Source organism: Thamnophis sirtalis, unplaced genomic scaffold (genome assembly GCF_051295495.1).
Source record: "Thamnophis sirtalis isolate CommonGarterSnake01/CBP01778 unplaced genomic scaffold, rThaSir2_p1.2 scaffold_4, whole genome shotgun sequence".
Taxonomy (NCBI): Eukaryota; Metazoa; Chordata; class Lepidosauria; order Squamata; family Natricidae; genus Thamnophis; species Thamnophis sirtalis.
Window position 1 is genome coordinate 36274479 of NW_028261384.1, and position 17889 is coordinate 36292367.

The 17889-nt window shown below is 34.6% G+C and overlaps 1 protein-coding gene across 3 annotated transcripts in view; it reads right to left on the bottom strand.

The window, feature by feature from the left end:
* Positions 1 to 9343: 9343 nt before the first annotated feature.
* The window catches only part of DGKB (diacylglycerol kinase beta), a 354420-nt gene continuing 345874 nt past the window's right edge, over positions 9344 to 17889 (bottom strand). For all 3 annotated transcript variants that reach the window (XM_087712751.1, XM_087712753.1, XM_087712752.1), the window contains one exon: positions 9344 to 10182. In XM_087712751.1, coding sequence (XP_087568877.1) covers positions 10075 to 10182 — 108 coding nt within the window. In that variant the 3' untranslated portion in view covers positions 9344 to 10074. The remainder of the gene's footprint in view (positions 10183 to 17889) is intronic.

Here is a 17889-nt window from a genome sequence, read left to right on the forward strand (position 1 = left end):
TTAGATACGGTTATAGTGGTTTCCACCAAGGTCCTCTGCTCAATCTCTATAAAAGGGCTGCTGTTAGACTGAACCATCGCTGTATTGTACATACTTGTTCTGTTACAATAAAGAGCTGTTGTTGCTTAAGTCTGTGTATGCCTTTCCTTTACCCACTGGCGACAAGGATGGGATTGGAAGGCAACCAGGTGAAGCAAAAAGAGAGTAGTAATCCAGCAAGTAAATCCAGCCTGGATCTCAGCGCAGCTTCGAGCAGCCATTTTTGAGTGGCAAACTCAAAATGCCCTCAGAACACAAAATGGCCATGCATGCCCCACCGACCCATACAACCCAGTCACCCAGCACTGGGAATCGTATATGCGGAGGTTCGACTGCTTTATTACATTCCTTAGGCCCCGGCAAAGTATTCGCTAAATTGGACATGGCACAGGCATACCAACAATTGCCTGTAGATGGTGCTATGGTGGAGGCCCAAACCATTGTAACGCACAGGGATGCATTCAAATGTCACTGCCTGCAATTTGGAGTTAGTATCATCCCTGGATTGTTCCAAAGCATCATGGAACATCTTTTGCAGAGGATTCCAGGAGTCATCCCCTATTTCGATGACATCTTGGTATAGGCTGCAAATGAGGCACAACTTTTCAAAAGTTTAAGAACAGTTTTGACCAGAATTAGAGACAAAGGCTTCTGTCTCAAAAAAGAAACATGCCAAATTAACGTGCCTAGGGTTGAATTCTTAGGGTACCTAATCGACGGCTCTGGGATTCACCTGACCACTAAAAAAATTAAAGCAATCCAGGACACCCCTACACCTCACAATCAAACTGAACTGCAGGCGTTCCTCTGGCTCCTTAATTTCTACAGCATCTTTCTTAAACAGAAAGCCACTGTTGCTGAGCCCTTACTTCATCTCCTGGCTAAGGACGCTAAGTGGTCCCAGGGCAGAGCCAAAGCTGCCGCATTTGCCATGGTAAAGAGACTACTGTCAGCAGACACGATCCTGGTTCAGTACAGCCAGACCCTGCCACTGGTTTTGATTTGCGACGCTTCCCCGTTTGGTGTCAGAGCCATCCTCAGCCACTGCATGCCCAATGGAACTGAGGCACTCATAGCCTATTACTCAAGCACCTTGTCCACTGCCGAGTGGAACTACAGCCAACTGGACTGTGAGGCTTCGGCTGCAGTGGCCAGGGTAAAAAGGTTCCATAAGTACCTCTACAGCCGTGATTTGGACCTCATCATGGACCACAAACCTCTACTGAGCTTGCTGCCTGGGGACTGACCTACTCCTGTGTCATTATCACCGCAAATGATCAGATGGACTATTTTCTTAGAGGTCTACACCTATCGCCTCATCCATCGTCCAGGCTCAACTTTGGGGCATGCTGATGCTTTGAGTTGTGGCCCGCTGCCAGAACTACTTACAGACCTACCCCCAAGACACCAGTCCTTCTTATTGACTGCTTAGAGGCTGGTCCTGTGTCATTTAGTGACATTGCCCACCACTCTGCAAGAGACTCCACCATCAAACAAGTTTTGAACTTGTGGAGGGGGTGGCCCAAAGGGCTGTTGGGTCTGATTTCAAAATGTATTATTGTAAAAGAGATGAATTGTCGGCTATTAATGTCTTTGCTGTGGGGGGTGGGTGGGTCATTGTTCCACCCAAACTGCGAGTTGCAGTATTAGAGGCTTTACAGGTAGGGCTTCCTGTAATTGTCAGGATGAAGTCTTTGGCTAGGAGTTACGTGTGGTGGCCTAACATGGACAGGGAGATCAAAGAATGGGTGGCTACCTGTACACCTTGCCAGGAGTTCAGACCAGCACCCCCAGAGGAACCCACTAAGGAGTGGGAGAAACCTCAAGCACCATGGTCTAGGGTGCACATAGATTTTGCTGGCCCAGTTCATGGACAGACATTCTTAGTAGTTGTGGACGCCCACTCGAAATGGCTACAGGTAGTCCTCATGACCTCCACTATGGCAGAAGCAATCATCAAGGTACTACGGACACTTTTCTCCACACACGGCCTGCCCAATGTCCTGGTCTCTGACAATGGGCCCCAATTCATGGCCATGCAATTCGAGACCTACTTAGCAGCACAGGGAATCAGACATGCCTTGGTCGTGCCATTCTATCTGGCCTCCAATGGTCAGGTGGAGAAAATGGTGAAATCTGCAAAAGAGGCCCTATCAAGGATGGACCCGGGAGATTGGCAAACATGGGTTGACCATTATCTTCTAATACAATACATCACGTCAAGTGCTACTACAGGGAGAAGCCCCTCTGAACTTTTCATGAGTCGCCAAATAAGGTCCCACTTAGACCGGCTACACCCAAACTATTCTGCCGCATCATCTCCAGACTCCACAAGCAAAATACGTAATTTTAGTGTAGGGGATTCAGTTTACGCCCACAACTATGCCAGAAGAACTCTGTGGATTTCTGCCACAATGATAGGCATTACTGGGCCTCGCTCTTATCCCGTAGAGCTCGAGGACGGTCGGAATTGGAGAAGGCATGTTGATCAACTCCATAGCTGCCTCTCCAACTCTTAGGCAGCCAGAGTTAACTCCAGAGTTAACTCCTGCATGAGTTAACCAAAGCCCTACCCCAAAAGAGCACAAAGTCACTCCTTCCATAGCCAACTCAAACCCAAAGACACTGGGATACTGATTTACTTGTGTTGCAGGCCCACAGCGAAGTCCGAGAGAACCGGCTCTAGAAGCTCCAGCCGCGGCCTATGAAAGATTCCAGGAGCTTCCATCTGGAGAAGCTGCAGAGCCAATATGTCCATCCGACCTGTCCAAAGAACACCCTCCAACTGAACTGCGCAGGTCTGGCAGAGCTACCCAAAAGCCCACCTACCTGCATGACTACGTTACCAGTTGGATGATTCAAGACTCAACCTTCGCTGGATTGTACATACTTGTTCTGTTACAATAAAGAGCTGTTGTTACCTAAGCCTGAGTGTGCCCTTCCTTTACCAATCTAACACACAAAGTCTGGATTTTGCTTTTATTTGGACCTGTGGTATTTGGAAGAGCCCAGATATGCTATCTACAAATTCATTTAAGAACTTGAAAATAGTAAATAAAACTGTCTTATGATTCTGTATAAGGACTTTTTGTTTTGAATCTCTCTTCAGAATTCTTGTTTAACTCACCCAGGATTTTTAATTTTTTTCTGTTATTGATTAAATTTTCCTTTGCCAATATGAGAAACCTACTTTATCTGAATAATGATGGACACTGAAGATGCCATATTAGAGAAAGCAACATTTGATTTTGGCTAGAAAACAGAATTAAAATCCATTTCTCATGTATGAAAAGCATGTGATTCATACCTAACCAATTAGTTAAGTAATTAGCAGAACATTTTACCTATACATGTTTACGCAACAGTATGTTTCATTGTTTTCAATGGCATGTTATGGTTGGAAGAACAATACAGTAATATGCAGCAGATGGACCAAGAATTGAGAGATAGGGAGAGGAAGACTGATATTATTTTATATAGATAATATGTAATTACATGTTTAAAACTAGATGGAATTATTTTTCTGCCCATAACATGTTAATAGTTTTTTCCCCCATTTTTTATGTAATTTTGTATTTTTTCTTTAATTTAATTAATTAAATAACAAATTATTCATTAAGGTTTTTTAAATTAGAAACTGAATCTCCTTGAAAAATTGTGTTTTCATTGGCTGTATCTTATCTGTGAGCCCCTCCCCCCAAATCATCAGGAAATTAGCATATGGGGGAGGGGGAGTTTAAAAAGCACTTTGAATCTTCATTTATCATTTTTCCTATATTCTAATAAGGTACCACATCATTTTGTGATGGTTTTTTCAGTTTGCATATCCTGCTTTTATTATTATCTGGACATTATGAAGCTTGCTATCTTATACTATCAAGGTGATGTTTTGCACCATTCATTTATGATTTCTGTGAAACAAAATAGTTCCTCCTGCAGAATAGTTCATTGGATTTGGTTTTTTAAATTAGACATATATGGCGACTACATATATATACATATATATATATATACATATATATACATACACACACACACACACACACACACACACACACACACATATGGATGGGGACAACTTTATGAATACAGCCTGTCAATGGAAGGGACTGTTTCAAATTGTTATTCATAAAATTATGGCTTTAGTAGTTCTGGAGAAAAAATGTATTCCATTTGTCTTAACTACTTCAGTGCTCCCATTACCAAGGCAGCCATGAATCTACTCTGAGCAGCTTACAACAATAAAATGTGGGAGGGGGTTAAAAATATAAATATAACAGTAGTAAATGAATAAAACAATAAAAAGAAGCAATATAATAATAATAATAAAATATTAAAAAGAGGGGGGTAACAGGAAGCACAAGGGTAAGTGGGATCAGTTAATTAGTCTGGTAACCATCTCCAGTGTTGTACTCTCTCCTATTGGTCCCCAGGCCAATTGCAGAACCAGATCTTCAGGGGCTTGTGGAAGGATAGGAATCTGAGGGTAAACTTTATAATGGGTGTAATTTAGCAAATAACATGGAAAAAAGTGAAAAATTCTTCATAATCTTGAGCTCCATCTAGGTATAAGAATAGGAATAGACAAGAAGACAAACAGTCCTGAATCTTTTTTCTCTCCTAAATTATATTTTTTTAAAAAAATCCAGACTGTGAGGCTACTAAAATAGATAATCCTCTTATTTTTCCTTTTCCCAGATCACCATAGAAAACCAGACCACCATAGAAAAGGAACTTAAAAAGGAAAGACTGTAACATGGTCGGTTGGAGGATCTACTATAGTTCTGGTCCAAAAATAAGTGGGTCCCCTATTTTTTGGGAGGAGACAATTAATAGATCCTCCTATAATAACATCTAGACTACAGAAGCCCAAGTACTTCCGGTAAATAAAATCTGGATTTTCTTCCCTGATTCAGTGGTTGTTACATTCTTGAACCCTAATTACTTTCTTTCAGAGAATAGAAAGGACAGTTTTTATACCATACCTCATATTTCAAGTAGCTTCCATTGATGCAGAAAAAACATTGGAAAGATCACAAAGGATCTCCTGAATTGTATCTTATATTTACAATATATTATCTTCATAATATATAATTTATTAGGGAATGGACTATTCTATCCACAAAAATCTATAAGTACTTCTCTAAGGAACCCTGATAGCGCAGTAATAAAAGTGCAGTATTGCAAACTAACTCTGCCCACTGCCAGGAATTTGATCCTGACCAGCTCAAGGTTGACTCAGCATTCCATCGTTGATAATATGAGGACTTAGATTGTTGGAGGTAATATGAGGACTGAGGTTGGTAATATGAGGACCCAGATGGTTGGAGATAATATGCAAATAAATGCTTTTACACTGTAAATTTCCCAAGCAGTTTTATAAAGCATTATGGGACAGTACATAAGCCTAAATGCTATTATTATTGCTAATATACTCCACATTGCAATTTTGGTAGCATGCAACATGTAAGCCAAGACACAATTGGAAACTGAAATGTTCTAGGTCATTTTTTTCAGAATGGTTAATAATTTGATTATGGGGAAAATGTTTTCTTTGTACTTTATGAATTTAAGGAATGTTTCTTCAACTATGTTTTATGATAATTCTTTTCATCTCAACTCAGCATTGACTTACTGCATAAAGATGACAGAAATTTTAATTCAAGTCAGAAAGTACATGAATCTGAAGAAGGAAGACCTAAATATTCAATAATGATGCCACTAATGTCTAGTGGATAGAATTTATTCCATTTAGAGCCTATTTCCAAAAACAGATCATGTTTTTATTTAGTTGCAAATAGCATTTTTTTTTAAAAAAAAACAAGGTAAATTTGATCTATAAAAAAATCTATTTAGTCAAAGTAATACCACACTGTGAAAATTAGGCAAACTTTGAATTTTCTTCTCAATAAATATCAGATTCTTTGCTCTGCCATGTACAATATTTCAAAGTGAGTCAATGAAACAAAAAAGATTATGTCCAATTGCCTATGACAATCCTAAATACTGATTCCTACTGATTCATTTAAAAATTACAGAATACAGAACATGGGTAGACCTGTGCAACTGTGCTATACAGCCAGTACCCACTTAATGACTTTTTGAACATACAACAGCAGTGAATGAGTGACATTTACAACTAGTTCTTTGTACAATGGTCTTTGCAATCATGTAATTGTGATTTGGACACTTGGCACCTGGCTTCCAATTACATCATAGCATCATTTGTCACTTTCTTTGCCAGCTTCCTACAATTAGTCAATGGGGAAGCCAGTCGGAAGGCTCAAATGAAATGTGCTTGTTTAATGATCCATGGTGATTCACTTGATGGTGGCAACTAGAAGTGCTGGAATTTCCATCACTAAGTTCCACAGTCATATAACGTCACTCTTTATAACTGTACTGCTTAGCAAGAGAAATTCCAGTCCAAATTACCATCATTAACTGAGGACTATTTGTATTTGCTTCAAGATGGAAAAGAAATGGAATTTCCTGAGGCTCCTATGACACATAGGAACTTACATTAATTTAGTATATACCTCTACCTAGTTAGATAACTTCAACTTTTTCAAATGACTGGTAAGAATTATAGCAGAGCTGTTCCAGAGCATCTGAAGTCTACCACATTGAAGAATGCTTAGCAATCTTATGTATATTCTAATTTCAGTTCCAGAATTTGGCAATCTTTGTGAATGAAAGTGTGCATATTTGAAAGCAGCATTCAATATTGAATTTTGCTAGTCTACCGTCAACACAGGTGTTGTTTTTTCTGTAAATATCAAAACACTGTGATTACTGCTTACACGTTTATATGAATCACTTCTGCAAAGCTTCCCAAGGCACCTTTTTAGCAAACTGCATAGTAGCAAGAGCATATGTCAAACGCTTAAGACACACAAAGATTTGGTAAAAGAAAAAGTATGGCTTTTGACATTTTTTTGAAAAATAAATTCACAAAATATGTTGAAAATCATGCACCAAACTGTGTCATTATGAGAAAATATTTATTATGGTAGCTAAATATTTAGTATGGTGGCTATAATTTCATAAAATGCACATACACATTATGTGATATTAAATGAGACATATTTACCTTAGAAGCATAATAGGTAAGCATTGTATTAAATGTAGTGGACATTTTCATGTAGCTCATAAGAAAATGATAATACTTTCACTATTATGCATGTAACATAGTTGTTAACATCACAGTATCCATGGTTGTTAAACTCTACAGCCTTATGTTTGGTGACAGGTATCTTATTTCTCAACTTGAATGCCATATTAATTGATATTCTGCTAATGTTTACTTAGTATTAAGAATATTTTCATGTACCTGTCATCCATTAATGGCTTCTCTAGATTTATCTTCAATTACATACAGACAAAATCAATCAAATTCTGTAACATGTGCATATGTACCATTGTGCATTACATGTGAATACTTTTTACATTTCATATAGATGTGTCTTGAAAAGACATTTGACTGATAACTAGCAATATATGGTATAGATTAATAAATATATTAATAATTCAAACATTTTAAACAAGTTTTTATGGTAGCAAGTTTGAGAAAAAGAAGAGATGCAACAATACAAATCAAGCAATTCTCAACTAAGAGAAAAAGAAATCACAAAGTGTTTTTCACCCATGTTCACCTGACACTTAGAGTATAAAACTGAAATAGACCCAACTCTTAAATGTGTCTATTCTGATTAAGTCTGGATTCAATCCAAAGACTTTTCTTGTACATATAATTTTTTTGCAATGCTAAAGCAGTGAGGGGCTTCACCAGGAAAGAGAACTATTAAGATCACACAAAGTGTATTGCAGCCTTGAAGCAATTAAATTAAGAGGCCATGAAAGAGAAAGAACAACCTTAGTAGAAATTATTGGATTCAAAAAAAGACTTTATCACATAATTTTCATGTTGTTCAATTGTCTAAGTATTTTAAATCTCAATACTGCAGTACTAACATTTTGAAATGCAAGGCACAATCTTCCATGATGGCCTGATCACAACCCTTCAATTAATAACAATGCTTGCAAGATTTTAGCAATCTCCTAAGAGAATATTAAAATCTTAATACATTTAAGGGTCTGACATGATATCTCATGTCAGAATGCAAAATCTAATAAGGTTTGGAGAACTTGTAAAAAGATTGCCCATTATTTAACATACAAAAGAATAGCAAAAATAATTTTCTTTATCTCGGTATTTTGACCTGCTTTCCTGCTATAAATGATCTTAAATTTACTGTGCAAGCTTTCTAAACCATTTAGAGATCTAGAAAAATGGGTTTCAAAATTTATGAATAGTTCCCCAAGATATAAAAGGCTGCAAACAGTCACTCCCTATTATGTATATGAAAACTAAGATAAAGGAAGAATTGAGCTTCCATAATCTTCTTTTACTTCTTTAGAACCCTTAAGAATTAAAATGGATTTAAGAGTTTTCCAAATCCAGTATCTCCACTGGTACACTTGTGAAAGGTAAACACTTAGAAGATGTATTATTCTAAGGTGATGTTTGTAAGTTCTTCTAGACTATGTTATTAGGCTTGGAGTCCCCAAAAACCAGCTGAATTTTAAGATGGCTCCCTTGTTGTGATTGATGTGGTTGATATTTACTCTCTTCATTTGTGGCTTTGCTCTTATTGCTTCCATCAGAAGAATGAAAGCAGTATCAGGGCATAAACTCTGTCCCACGTATAGAATAGAACAAGGGCTTGCATCAATTACAGAAGCTGCTGGATACAGTGAAGCTCTTGAGTGAATAATTTGCTTACTTTATATTATGTAAATGCCACAATAAGATTTATCCACATATGATCTAGCCATGTATTAGTACTCTTATATCTAAGACGAGCTTGTAATCTTTCATTGATGAGACTTAAATAATTACACCAAGTTATGAACCTCTGTGGATATTACTTGTGAATAGTAATATAACTTAATTTATAGTAATTAAGCGATTGGAAAAATGAATCTTATCCAGAAAATGATTATTTATCCATTAATCTAATTCCTCATATACTTACTATGTTGATTAATGGAAAGAGAAATATTGTTTATTAGGCATATTTATTTGCTTATTTGTAACTGTATCTGATGCAGTGAAGAATATTTAAAACTGACATCAAAAGATCAAACATTACTAGATAATTTTTGCATATTCCATTTATAGAATATAATGAAATGTGATTGTGACAATTGTTTGAAAAACAAGAATCAAATAATTATATTTATTGGAGAGACAAGAATGGGTGAGCAGTTCAACCAGTGCTAGGTAAATTTGGGGAACAGCTCATTATTTCAGAAAAAAGTTAGCAACATTTATTTAAATTCTACTCTTATGCCTACATCTTGGTGAAAATGTTTATAAATGTGATAACAATGTGAAATGTAAACAACATAATCCTAAACATGCTTATGTGAAAGTTAATCCTCATATGGATAATGGGATGTATTATCTGTTAAATATGTTTCTGAGTGAAGCTAAACACAGAAAAATAAATGAATCTTTCATATTTTAGTCTTGAAATGAATTGGATCCACACTAATCTGGCCTAGTTCTATTTAGAAGAGAGAACTGGCAAAGTGTTATTTATTTGTAAGCAGTAAGGCTATAACAAATCTCTCTATTTTCCTCAGTAAAGGCCTGAAGAGGTCGAAGGAATTAAATATCTCATCTAAAAACTGAAGCAAGCAGGTTGAGGATCATATTGTATGAAAATCACATTTCCAACAGTGTTGCATTTCCCCCTCCCCTGTCCATAGCATATTTATACTGTAAATTAGTGAGTGTAATGCATGCAACAAAAATATGTTTTATCAGTTTATGTAAACATTAGCTTTCTTCATGCAAAATGCCTACAAAACTGTGGCAACAAATTATTCTAATAGCATCATTTTACATTAGCTCTGTCACAGCAACTGTTATTCTTGCTTCTTTGATTATGCAGTAGAGAATATTTTAAAAACCCTTGAAAGATTTCCAGTCTACATCCCTGCTCATTTGATTTTGTAAGGTTTGAACTACTCTTTGCTGTAGTTCCTTGTTCTTTTAATGAAGGAAGAGAAGAAGCCAGTTTTCGGAGTAGGCCCCATCAGAACTGGAGCTTGATTCATGTGGGTAATTTTTATCTGGTGAAAAAGAAAACAAGTTATAATTATATCACCTGTCACAAGATAATTGTACGCTTTCCTTTCCTAACTTTTAAAGATGTTCCAACAGACATAAGACAAGTGAATACAATTTTTAAAAGCTGATAATTGATTAGACCATTATTCAAATGAAAGATTGACATAATCATATCAATAGCGTTAAAGTCACTACCTGAACCTCCTAGTGTCTACTTACATTTGTTTTAGAATATTTTAAAGTCACACTATCATGAAATATGTAAACACATGTAAAACACAGTAATAACAAGTTCAGATAAAATATACATTTTGCATAAAATAGCAGACACAGTATTTGGTAGGTAAAAAGCATATTGGGGAAAAATAAGCTATGGTATTCCCTGCATATAATAGTCATTTTCCCAACTTTGTGGAATCTTTAGAATGTAACATTCTAATTATATAGGCAACTGTTCCCAACTATAGGATAAAGCAGAATTCAATATACATTGGATCCAATGAATTGTAAATGGCATAGAGGAAGTATGTGCTTGCACATACTCAGAGAAGACCTGTTGGATATGAATCTCAATACAGCAATTAGACCATGTTCCACATTTAACTTTCCCCTGATTAGGATATTTCTCCCAAAAGTGGTCTGTTGTATCCTTTGTTTGACAAAAAAGAGGTAGAAACTGGTTCTACTCTGCTTTGTTCTTGCTGTATTAAGATAATAATGAATGTTGTATCCATTATATAAAAAATTGGCACTCAATTATATCACAATTTCTTATTTATACTTCTGGGTTCATTGTGCTTAATATGAACTTCTATGCTTAATTTGAAAATAACCACTAGGACTTGAAATCGAAGTCTAGCATGTTAAAAAGGTCAAAAATGATTAAGTAGCATTCTAATTTGTTAATTAATTGGTAGTAAAATCAAATCAAATATGAAAAGCCTGTTTAAAACCCTATGAAAGATTACTTCATAACTACCTGTTTTGATTTCTTTGATATAAAACCAGAAATCACCTTAAATGAGACAACCCTCATGTAGATTATGTCTCCAATTTTCTCTAATTCAAGTCTAAATTAGGGAAGACATTTTATGAATGTATGCTATGCTCAAAGCTAATTGAAAGCAATTATCAAAGTGGCATTTTGTCTGTGACTTTAAGATACATTGTGAGATAATAAATGATTCTCATTATGTAATAAAAAGGTCACATCTTGCCTTTGGGCCAGTGCAGCTTACAGTTTTTCAAAAGCTATTTGAGACATTTTCTTTAGTGAACTACTGCTAATACAAGAGCTATCACTTATTAAATATCAGTTGTCATCTACACAGCACCCCCATCACAGATAAGTATTTCTTTGAAAAAGAAACACCGACTCATTAAAACTGGCAAAATATATCTCTTAAAGTGCATATCTGACATTTTCAAGCTAAAATGAATATCCTTCACTTGTCATTCACTAATAGCAATGAAACAAAAATGTACACTAAGAGGAGAGGCTCATTAAAACAGAGGAAAGACTATTTCTTGGATGAAAATTTGCTATCAAAGATACACACATACACACACTTTATTATTTCCCAAAGTAACTTATATAGAACATAGATGGATTTTTATGTTTAATAATTGATCAACTTTTTTTATTTTTCCTAAGCTTTAACTTGTTTTAATTTAATTGTAGTTTTTAAAGAAATGTTCATGAATGGTGTGGGTTTTCCTATGTATTTCTCCTAAAATTGCATTTATGTACCAATTTTGACCAAAAATTCTTTTGTGTGTGTGTGTGTGTGTGTGTGTGTGTGTGTGTGTGTAAATTTTCAAAATGAACTATTCCAGTTTATATTATGATACACGGTATATAAACTTTTCAGGTGGAGTAGCACATAAAGTTGTGAAAAGGATCTACATGGAAAGCTATTCTTTATACATTTCTGCAGCAAAATTGTGTGAGAATTATTTGAAAGAAAAAACACTCATTTCTTTTCCCTAATCCAGTAAAAAAATTGAAAGGATTATGTTTAATAGTTCGGCAAGACAAACTTCATGTATATGAGAAAGACCTTAATATGAGAACTAATGTTTATGTGAACATGTACCATTATTTTTGATTAGGTATATTTAGATGCTGATCATGTCCTAAAACTCCATCTATCTGTATATATTTTAAAGCATGGGGGAGCTCATGCATTAACTGCCTAATCTAGAGGACAATATTAGATATAAAATGGCATATCTGTAAATGATCTCTTATATTGTAGAATGAATTCTATGTTGAGAAATTCATAATTCACCACATCCAAAACAGCATTCTATCAGTTTGCAAATGTAATGCAAAACCTAGCTTATATCCAATGATCTCCGAAATTTCTTTTCTCAGATGCTTGGAATTTTCTTAGTTCTTCAAATTATTGATCAAGAGATTACAGACTACAATTTGTGGTTGCATATAGTCCATGACACAAAAGCACATTTTTATAAACTACCCAGAGTGGTGGTGTTAAACATTTTTTTTCCTATTTTTGGGTGCTTTTGAAAGCTTGGGAGATTTTGAAGAACAAAAATTTCTATTGGTTCATTTTAACTCTGTTAATCTTCATGCCCTATCAGAAATGTATTTTAAAAGTTCTGTTAAAAATTGCAGGGAAGAAATGTTGAAGAAATATTTGAAGTTCTTTAATAATGTAAGGGGGTACGCACTTCTTTGGATTCGGCTTCTTGTATTTTGGTGGCATTTATAAAACATTATCAATAGAGCAGTTTTAGTTTATTGAACAAACTATGGCTTAATATTATCAATGAAACTAGACATCAGATGGTGTGTTTTTTTTTTACAGAATGACAACTGAATTGAGCAATGCTATGACAATGATAGGAAACAGTAAAGCTGAGACACTAAGGCTATCATTAATGGAGAGAATAGCCTGTTTCCTTTCATTTGAGTACTAAACAAACTAGTTCACTAAAGGCCAACTCTTTTTTTTTTTTGACCTATCCTAAAAAGTCAGTTATTGCTGCCATTGGAAACACTATTGCTTTGGTTCCTATGGAGGACAAATTGAAAGGAAAGACTTAAAAAAAGCCTAACAACCAACCAAGCAAACAAACATAATTACAAAAAAAAAAAAAAGATGAGCTTGGAGGCCTATATAAAATTCTATCAAGGACATGACCCTGCTAGAGAAAGGGTTCACTTTTTGAAGGTGATTTTTGAGGATTGTAAAGACTCAGGAGCTTAAAAGTACAGAGGAACAATGACTGGGGATTGATAATGCATAGGAGTCCATAAAAGCCAACTCTTTTCAAATGATTAAACACAACACTGTCTTTCTCAGTTTTCAGAGCTCTTCTGGAACTTTCTTTCTGTTGTCCATGCAGGCAACTCTAGAAAAACAAGGGGTGGCTTTAGTGATTTGAGAAGACTAATTTCAGATACACACCTGCAACCCAGACCTATTAAGTATAAAGCAAGTTTAGGAGGACTTGTAAATTTTTAAATTATACTACCATTCCTGTGATTGTTTACATCCTATTTTTTATAGGAAAGATTCTCCTTGCCAGTGATCTACCACAGAATATCATTGAAAAAATTTAAACAATTTCTTAGCAATATCATTGCACCAACTGAAATTAAATCTAATTAGTTTGGCATTAATTAAGCTTTAATAATATAGTCTAGTATCACCCCTAAATAGTGTGATCCATTTCCCCTTCACACAGGTAAATTGGAAAACATGGTGGTGTCATCATAATTTTTAAACATACTGAGAAAATGACAGAGCTGCAAAATTAAAATAAATGATTAATGACATTTTTTCATGTTTTATACTAATAGGTATTGCTGAGCCTTTAAATTAATAAAGCTGTCAAGAACAGGGTTGTTACAGGACCCAGCACTGAACCAAAATGGAAATTATGTATTCCAGACACCTAAAGATGACACTTTGGAATATTTTAAATTTTAATTAGTAAGTGCAATTATTCTGGCCCCTCCCCCACCTTTAACTACTACAAATTAATTGGCAATTAGTCACAACTAATTCTTTTCTTTAACAATCTGAACTGGAAAGATAGGTGATTACATCTCAATATAGTTGTCTAAGGTGCAGAAAGCACACATGCAGTAAATTGCATTGTCAATTATGCAAAAAGAAAAGAACCAAAAATAAAAAATGAAACTTGTAAAATAAAACAAAAATTGTGCATAGGTTGACAAAAAAGTGTATGCTGTTTAGTGAAGAGAACTCCAAAATAACACCCAACTAAATCATTGAGTAACAAACCTCACATGTATGCAAATGAGTTATTCACTGCTAAATAAGATTTGTGAGTTTAGATAGGAATTGTTTGAGCACAGTTGGATAAACGTTCCAATGAGAGTCTTTTCTTCCTGGAAGACAGCATAGTTCTACTACATGGAGCAGAAAGAAATAGGACATAGCTCTCTACATAAAGTCCTGCTGGGTGCATTGGACCTGATGCATCAAACTATTATGCTTTCAATTAAAATGCAAGCTCTTTCAAATAAATGGGTTTAACTAAAGAAATTTCATATAAGTGTTGTTCGAGTATTCCTGCTTATGCCAAAGACTCAGCTCTTTCCCACTGACATTATCTACCAGAAAAGCCACTCTTCCTTCTCCTTCCACTCTTCATGAAAGTCAACATAAATGACAATAACAGCTTCTTGAGCTTCCTTCCTAGATATTCAAATTATATTGTAGAATGATGTAACTGTTCTTTGCAATTTAATTTGTACCCATAACAGAAAGAAATAATTATCAATAAATTTTATAAGTCTTGGAAGTCAATACTTATTCCTTGCTCCCGCAGCACAGTACATTTGTTATGGTTTCATGTCATCCCAAGTCACCAACTCATTATCTTTCCTGTTTCACAGTGTTCATTTTTCTGTCTGAAGTTACAGTCTTCTTCAATAGGGTGTGAAATTGTTTCTCAGTTAGTAGTGTAGAATAGATTATGTGTCTCTTGCTTCTAGTTATCACTGTTATCTATTAAACTTGTTCTTTTGTCAGATTACTTTCCTTATGTAAAGTTGCTTCTCCTTTGATTTGATAAACCTTAAGTATCTCTTATAAGAAGTGTGTATATTGCTTTAATCATCTGATTTTTTTTCATCTACAAACATACGCCCAATTATTTGGAGGCAGTAGTACTACAAGCCATGATTGCAAATTCCTATCCATTTATCTCCAGTTTGTTTCTTTTTTTCTTTTTGGCTCTTTGGTTATCTTACAAAAGAACTTGCAGTGAAAATCTACAAGAGATTTCCCAATAAACTCTTACTAAACCCGATCAGTAAATTCCTGTTTGGTGAGCCTGTTTGATTACCCTGTAATGCTGTTCTCTAGAACTTGTTACCTTATATTTTGATGCATTTTCAGTACACTCAGCAATCATTCAGTCATCCAAAAATATTTAAATACCCTTTGTGAGTGCATATGTTACCAACCTACAAAACTGATCAAATCAAGTCCAAAAGTATTATTTTGATCCAGTTAGCTTATAAAACTCTGTTCTGTTCAATGGAATGTAACATGCAGCAATTGGCCAGAGGAACATTTCTTCAGTAGCACCATATCATATAGATAAAAAGGATAATATTAAAAAGAAAAAAGGTCAATAAAAAGAAAAAAAGATAGGACAAGATAAGGAAAAGGATAAAGAAAAGAAAAAGGGAAAAGGATAAGAAAATAAGAAAAAAGATAAGCTCAGACATAGGAAAGATAAGAAAAAAGATAAAAAGAATAAAATATTAATATTAAAATAAGGAAAATAAGGCAAAGATGAGAAAAAAGAAAGTTAAAAAGATAAGAAAAAATAAGAAAAGGTAAGGAAAAGGTAAGGAAAAGGTAAGAAAAGATAAAAAAGATAAAGAAAAACAATGAAAGATAATGAAAATAATAAAAAGATAAGAAAAGATAAAAAGATAAGAAGGAAAGATAAGGAAAATAAGGCTAAGATAAGAAAAAGATAAGAAAAGTTAAGGGAAAGATAAGAAAAAGATAAGGAAATAAGGAAAATATGAAAACAATAAGGAAAAAGATAAAGATTAAAGAAAGTTAAGAAAAGGTAAAAGAAAAGATAAAAAGAAATCAACAATAAGAAAAGTTAAGAAAAAATTAAAAAAGAAGAGATAATTGTCAGGAAAAAGATCACGAAAAAGATAAGACTACATTATGTTGCAAGTTTGAGTTTAGTACTACCACTTTACCTGTTAAACATGTCACTCTACCCGAAGACTAGTAAGAGGCTCTTTCTATACTTATACTGCTTTTTTTTTTTTTTTTAATAAATCAGGACATATGTCTACTTCCAGTATTTTACTAAATCACTCATAGTGATCCCATTAACATTTGTTGTGAATCATAATTCTGTCCCGAAATGCTTACAATACTATAGTCATTTCCTTTTTTTTTCTTGTAGCTTTTACAGAACTTGGATAAATGGCCACTTTTTTCCACAGGTTTGACAACTACAGTTGTGGATTCCAAATCCTAGACAGCTAACACAATTCCATCTGGCTTCTGGGCAACAAATAGTGCTCAAAGGCTAGTACTCACTATTTATCCCTGTTTTCAATTCCTATGCCTCCACTACTTCTCTTTGTGATCCCTACTTATGGAGAACAGTAACTGTTCTGTTTGCCTTAGGCTCATTCAAGGACTTTCAGTTTTCCAAATGAAAACAAAAAAATATCAACTCCATCCACAACTGCTTCTCTGTTCAGCTTTTATAGCCTTCAATTGCTGGATTGGCTAGAGGGAGCTCTTAAGGGGACAGGACACCAGAAGCCTAGGTGCTGGCTGTTTTGAGGCTGCTGGTGTTCTCACAATTAGACTGAATTATCTACTGCTGCTTTTATCTTTTTTTTTGATAGGATTTATTGATATTCTACTTAAAATTTTATTTAATTATAATTCATGCTTTCTTAGGGAATTCTTTTACACTGACTTGTATATTAATTAGTTGAAAGATGGCATAGGAAGTACATGTAAAACCTACAGTATGATCTTTTAAAAAACCGTGCTTTCCAGACACATGTATTTAATTGTTTGCTTGATCCTGTAAATGTTGCTCTTTCATTTATTTAAGGTTCTTCTTCATATTTCATAGTCAGAGATGTGATTGGCTATTATTATACAAAAAAGACTTTTCAGTGATCACACTAAGACTGTGGATCTTCCTGTTCAGAACTCATATTTCATTAGGAGAGTTTTCCTTTGCCTGGTTGTTGATGTTTTGATGCTAAATTCTTAACTTGCTTATCTGATTTGCTTGTAACTTGCTTGTACTATTTAGTGTCCTTTTTCTTTAAGGTATTTCCAATTATTATCATTAAAAAAAACTGTTTGACATTTTGTTATTTTAACCATCTTGTTCTTTCTTGAGTGTTCTTTTTAAAATAAAGGTGGAACATCAATTTGAAATTATCAACACAAAAATGCAACCATCTGTGATTGCATTCAGTTCCATTTTGTGTGAACGCTTGGTGACAAACTTGGGTGTAATATGTGAATTGGCTATAATGATTTAATCTGACTTCATTAGAATAGAGATCTATCCCATCATCTCTGCAACATGATTACATGTCCTTGGTTATTTAATCAAAGCCTGACACAGTCAGTTAGAAAATCAGTTAGAAAAGTTGAATGGCCAGAAATATTTATTGAGCATTCTTTTATCAAAGT